General features: G+C 33.3%; 1 protein-coding gene across 1 annotated transcript; it reads right to left on the reverse strand.

Annotated features, from left to right (window-relative positions):
• Positions 1-3,811: 3,811 nt before the first annotated feature.
• On the reverse strand, positions 3,812-5,757 carry LOC110901195 (trehalose-phosphate phosphatase A). The gene is made up of 5 exons (XM_035982259.1): positions 5,681-5,757; positions 5,461-5,601; positions 5,195-5,390; positions 4,333-4,403; positions 3,812-3,967 (listed from the first exon to the last, which is right to left on the reverse strand). Exons 1-5 carry the CDS (start codon positions 5,720-5,722, stop codon positions 3,842-3,844), a joined length of 576 nt encoding a protein of 191 aa, XP_035838152.1. The 5' UTR covers positions 5,723-5,757; the 3' UTR covers positions 3,812-3,841.
• Positions 5,758-6,201: the final 444 nt, after the last annotated feature.

Raw genomic sequence — 6,201 nt, forward strand, 5'->3', positions numbered from 1 at the left:
GGTCAGGAATGAGCCACATCACATGTTAGTATAAGAAGATAGAAGGGCAATTTCGTCTTTTTTCTCAATGTTGACTGAATGTGTAAGTGAGAAGGTGGCTCACTTTACTTTACTTTTTTAAATGCCTGACACACTTTTTGATTAAACATCACTTTTGCATTTAATATTTGAACTCATCCACTCCTTTTTTTCTCCATGTTCAAGAGACGTGTTCTCTTTATTCATTTCCTTTATCTCTCTCTCTCTCTCTCTCTCTCTCTCTGATGTAGTGAATAGTACGATAATGAAGATCAAACACGTTGATTCTGTGAATGCCCGTGTCGTTCTTCCCCAACCCCAAAATTCAACCCAAAGGGCTCGGAATTTGAAGTGAAAAACTGTTTTTCTCAAAATTCAATTCTGATTCATCAAATGATTAGGGCAATACATAAATAGAGACAGAAATTCGAAACGGGCCTAAAAAAGACAACGGGCCAAACACAAGCCCAAAAACAAAATGCCCAAAATACTTGAAAAAACATAAAAATGGAAAAAACTAATAGAAATAAGCGTTTTTTCGGCCCGGACGATGACCCAAACCGCCGTAGGCGTTTGCAGCAAGATAGAGCTCGTTCTCCCGTTCGTTTTGACTGGTCACACGCCCCAAACGGACTCCCGTAGCCCAAGTTAGAGCCATTTCAATGAAGCCCCTTTTGTGACGCGATCCTGGGCCTCCAAGTACCGGATGGCCCGCTCTTCCACGCTTGGGCCCGCATCACTCTCTCTCTTATCCCTAAACCAAAACTCATGCTTTTTCACCTCAATTTCTTCTTTAGATCTAATAGCATTTAATCAAATACCATGATTGTATCAACAAAATATCAACAAAAAGGTGTCGAGGTGGTCAGTTGTTTCGGTTCAAATGGCGGAGTTCAAGCCGGTTCGAGTGGTGGAGGTGACGGTGGTTGTGGTTGACACTTGGGTCACATGGTGGCTTGGTTCCATGGCTACATATGAACATCAAAAGATCATCATCCACATGCTCCGAACCAAAAAGATGCCCCGAACCAAAAAACATGCTTCGAATCAAAAGATGATCCAGATCCAAAAGATGATGCTTCAGATAACGGTTGAAGATGCTTCAGATGCTCCGGTTGAAGATGCTCCGAAAAGATGCTACCAAATCTACCAGATCTAAGTATGTTTGTTTTCAGTTTTTTTTTAGATTTGCAATTTCTTGTGTTTTGTAGATATTTTTTTTTTGTGTTTTGTAGATCTACAACTTTTTTTTTTGTTGAAGAAGATGAATGTTTTTAATTTTTTATTTTCTGTATATGTTGTTTTTTATTACCGATTTTATCAATTTTTGTGTAAAATTTGTTTTCAGATCTGAAAAATGGAAACAATTTGATTTTAAGTTCTTATGTATTGGATTATAATGTTACTTTTCTTTGTTTACTGTTATGATGATTGAATCTAAAAAATCTGTTGTTATTGGATTCTTGTTAATGAAGTTAGATTTTTTATATACATTTTGTAACATTGCAAGTTACATTACTTATGTTGGATTATTGTTAATGAAGTTTATTTTCGATGTAACAATTCTCATAACAATTCTTTGTGTTTTAGTTACGAAATGTAACAATCAAATAAATAATGCATGTTACATTTTTTCGTGTTACATAAATAATGTATGTTACTGAAAATAAAGAGCATTGTTACACTATTTTAGATTGTTGTAAAAATAAAGTGTGTTTTTACATTTTATTCTAGATTATTGTAAAAATAAAGTGACTCTTATAGAAACAAAGTGTGTTGTTACATTTTTTTTGTGTGTGTTAGAAATGTAACAATCAATCAAAGCAAAAATGCATGTTACATTTTTTTGTGTTATAGAAATAATGCCCGTTACAAAAAATAAAGTGAATTGTTACACGTTTTTAGATTATTGTAAAAATAAAGTGTGTTGTCAATTTTTTTTCCAGATTATTGCAAAAATAAAGTGTATGTTACAGAAACAAAGTGTTACATTTTTTGTGTTACAAAAAAAAGTGTTACATATGTGACGTAAAAGTGATCATGTAAAAATTGTAGTGTACGTACCAACATGTAACATCTTGTAGTAGGAAGACGACTTTTGTAACAATGTGATGTAATATAACACTTTGTGTCGGAGGAGAAAGAAAAGAAAACGTGTTACACTTTTATGTATGTGGATATCCTTTAAATGGTAAAAAAAAAAAAACAAGCATTTTTCTTGTTTACTGGGTGTTTACATTTTTTGAATTTATACAGAAAATGTAACGTTATTTTTTGTATTTTTTTTTTGTAAAATGTTTACATATGAATTAAAAAAAAAGCCATCATCTCATGAATGGATATTAGGGTGATGTGTTTTTTTAATAAGAAAAAATGCACGAGAAATTAGGGAGGATTTGTCATAACTATTTTTTTTTCTTTTTTTTAATATGTATTTTGAATTATGTGTTACATCAAAAGGAAGTCAGAAGTCAAGTCAGATGCAGTTGCATCTTCCCAAGAATATATTTGTAACTCTCCATTTCCATTTTACCCTTACATGTACTATTTAATGATTAATTTAATAAAAAGTAAGAGAGATAATACCCAAACGCATCACAACCATCCATCTCTTCTAATCAATTGTTATTAATGGGTTTTCAGGGTTTAGTCAACTGGAGTGGGTTTTCGATTTATCCTTGCCCTATATATATACTAGGCTATCACCCGGGAACATCCCGGGTTAGGAAAATTTACTTTTTAATAATAAAAGGTACATAAACAACATTTTGAAACTCGTTATATCTTCTTTCCCGCCCCACAGTAGCTAAAAGGCCGGAACATCCCGACATGTGAATATGAAGGTTGTAAAAGATATTTACAAGATGCCAATTTCATTACTCAAAATGTCATTAGCCAGTAGCTAGAAGGCCGGTACATACATCACAAAATTTGTTCAAATCGCCTAATACATTCACACCCATATTACACCAATATTCTATATTAATGCTTTCCATTTTTGCTATATGCTTTAAGCATAAGAAAGTCTCTCCTTGATGTCTTAGACCACTTTTCACATAAGAGAATTGGGCCCCCTTGAAGATCTTCCCGTTTTTATTTAACCAAAATTTTCTAGTGCGGCCATGACAATACCCATCGCTTTCCTTCTGTTTTTTTTTTTCAGCTGCATATTCCTGACTTGTAGCAAAATTTCTTTAACCGATGATCAGTTGTGTAGGTTATTCATGTTCAGCTACAGCTACACCCCGATCATCCACCAAATAGCTTTTGTTGTAAGACATGACACCAGGATGTGGTCCATCGTATCCTCCATATACCCGCAACATGTTCTAGCTTATCTAAATATTAAAAAAAGGTAAAAAGAGTTAGAAACATGTACATATAAGAGGTGGCAAATTGGTCTAAACTCCGCAACCTCAATTTTCCAATCTTTACCCACTGTAGCACTGGTTGCAACAGTAATCAAAGCCCGATCCTTTGTTCAAGACTACAATATAATCAATTAAAAAAATTAATCATCTTTAGATAAAAACCTTAGTCATCTTAAAATTTATAAACTATCCAAATCAACAGCAATCAAAGCCCTATCATAGTTGATTGACATCTTTTGAATGCTTTTTACAACCAAGGTACCTAAAAACGACTTTTGCAATAACTACTCATTGTTAGTTCACAAACACTTAATTTTGAATCATTCACTTATAAGCTCCATTTAGCAAATACTAATTTGATAATTCTGTTAAAAAGGTTCAAACCCCCAAATTATATACAAAACTTCAAATTTAAACCCCCAAATTACAATTTAAAAGTTGATTTTAACAATTTAAGCAATAAAAGTGATGAAACAAACACAAACCTCTGATGGATCTCTAAGAGAATAATATGCGCTGCTTTCTTTGGGGGCAGGAGTCACCAATATGCCGTAACCACGATTACCCTCTGTTAGAAACTGTTTAATATGTAAATATACAACCCGTTAGCGTAATTCACCAAGTGTTTTAAGCATCAGGTTCACAGGTTTGGGTAACGGGTCAAAATAGGTAAATTAGTGTCAAATATGGGTACAATAATTATATAAGTTCAATAATAATCTTAGTTTTTCCAGACACAATGATTTAAAGATTGAAATTACAACTTGGGCTACTTTCAACCAGTCTGGCCCGTTTCCTTTTTAGCTGGTAATTTAGTCGACCCGTTCTTTAGGATTAAAAATACATTGTTGACTACTTTCAACCAATCTAGTAGTTTTGTCGATCCATTCATAAGTTGATAACCCTAATTAGTAATGAATGATTATGATATAAACAGATTTACCATGAATGCATCTTCGTCGGTTTTGTCATCCCCTACATATATAGGGAGCACATCTTTACAACTACTTAAACCTGCAAAGACAACATTTGAGTTGGGATATTAAGTTATATAAACAAATATAATTAAAGAAAATAGAAATCAAACTGGAACATTACTAACCAAGTGTTTGTTTTGTTAAGAAATATATGTGTTCATGAACGCTCACCGAACAAAATTTTCTGTTCGTGTTCATTCGTTGAGGAAATGAATGCGCCCGTTTGTTAAGTTTAAGTAACGAACGTTCGCGAACACAAACTAATGTTCATGAAAACAAAAGAACATAAATAAGTGTCCATGAACATAGTATATAATACACAGATACTTATTAAGTATTTTATTTGTCAAAAGTTTGAAGTATTTAATTAGAATAAACAAATTGAAAACACTAATAAACTATTGTAAACAAACGAACAGGTTACCGAACATTCACGAACATAAATGAACAAAACAACCTCTATTCATTTTCGTTCAATTAACTTAACAAACAAAATTTCTTTTCGTGTTCGTTCATTAATTAAACGAACAAACACAAAGAACTTACGGTTCACGACTGTTCTCTAAACGTTCAGTTTGTTTGCAGCCCTATTAATGTGTGTGATACAAAACTGAAAGCAAGTTTGAAATATTAACCTCATTGATCATTGGGACAAATTTCCTTCGTTAACCTATGTTAAATAAAATAATAAGATTTAAATGACCTGAATATATGGAAAATGGTTGGATTCACATAGTTACGCAAAAAAATATAATTCGGTACCTCAGTGTTATGATCAGCTGCTGGAGACTGAACCGGACACATTATGTCCATCCCATGACTACCAGCATAATATAGTTCTTTCAGTCCTACAAACTTGCGTACCTGAAGAAAGATAGCAAAATGATACATATAAGTATCCAACCAGAGAGTTTAAGTAAAGTATTGGTAAAACAAAATACTTTTTAAGTACCCTTTCACGGCTCCTGCCACTAATAATTGCTGTCGGAAAGCATTTTGCTACATTTCTAACAGCAACACGCATCTGTTTACAAGATAGAATATCAAACATAATTCTAGCCAAATTAAGATAACTAAGAATTTAAGATTCTCACAGCATTAGACATGAAGGCATGATCCGGATTGTCGACAATCGGGGACAGTGTCCCATCATAATCTAGAAACAATGCAATCCTCTTCCCCTTCACGTTATTCACAATCTGTTCAATGGACGTAAGCGCAGATGGATACTTAAGCTGCACAACAAAACAATAACAGAAAAATTAGTATCTGGTTTCGGTCAAGTACTAAAGAGGAGCATGTTAAGAGAAATACCATCCAATTGTGGTAAGCCCGCATCATTCGGTGAAAACTCATTGCCTTTATATTTCATTATATTCCGCGGGGGAAGAAGATTTCATGGCATCCAACCAGCTAGTAGAAAGAACGTCATCAAGTAGAAAGAAAGTCAAAACACGTAGATTATCATATATATGGACAAGAGCTAAGAACATAAACAGATCTGAACAATTCATGTGTAAAATGCATTGAATCAAGTCAACCGAAGAAAGTCAATGATTGCATACTATAAATCAACCAAAATTATAAATTTACATTGCAAAATTATGATGCTTGTGGCTGCATCCCCAGGTCTATATAGTAACCAGCAATGCTTGGCGGATCAGCAATATTAGCATCGTCAACTACACATTTAAGTAAACAATAACAAAATTATATAACCTTTCTAATCTGGGCTAAAAATGCTAAAAACTGAATACCCAATTCGATTCTAATCAAAAACTCGGTTTAAAATCAATAAATGACCACTATATTCAAAGAATCGCTTAACATGATTC

Source organism: Helianthus annuus, chromosome 13, assembly GCF_002127325.2.
Source record: "Helianthus annuus cultivar XRQ/B chromosome 13, HanXRQr2.0-SUNRISE, whole genome shotgun sequence".
NCBI classification, from domain to species: domain Eukaryota; kingdom Viridiplantae; phylum Streptophyta; class Magnoliopsida; order Asterales; family Asteraceae; genus Helianthus; species Helianthus annuus.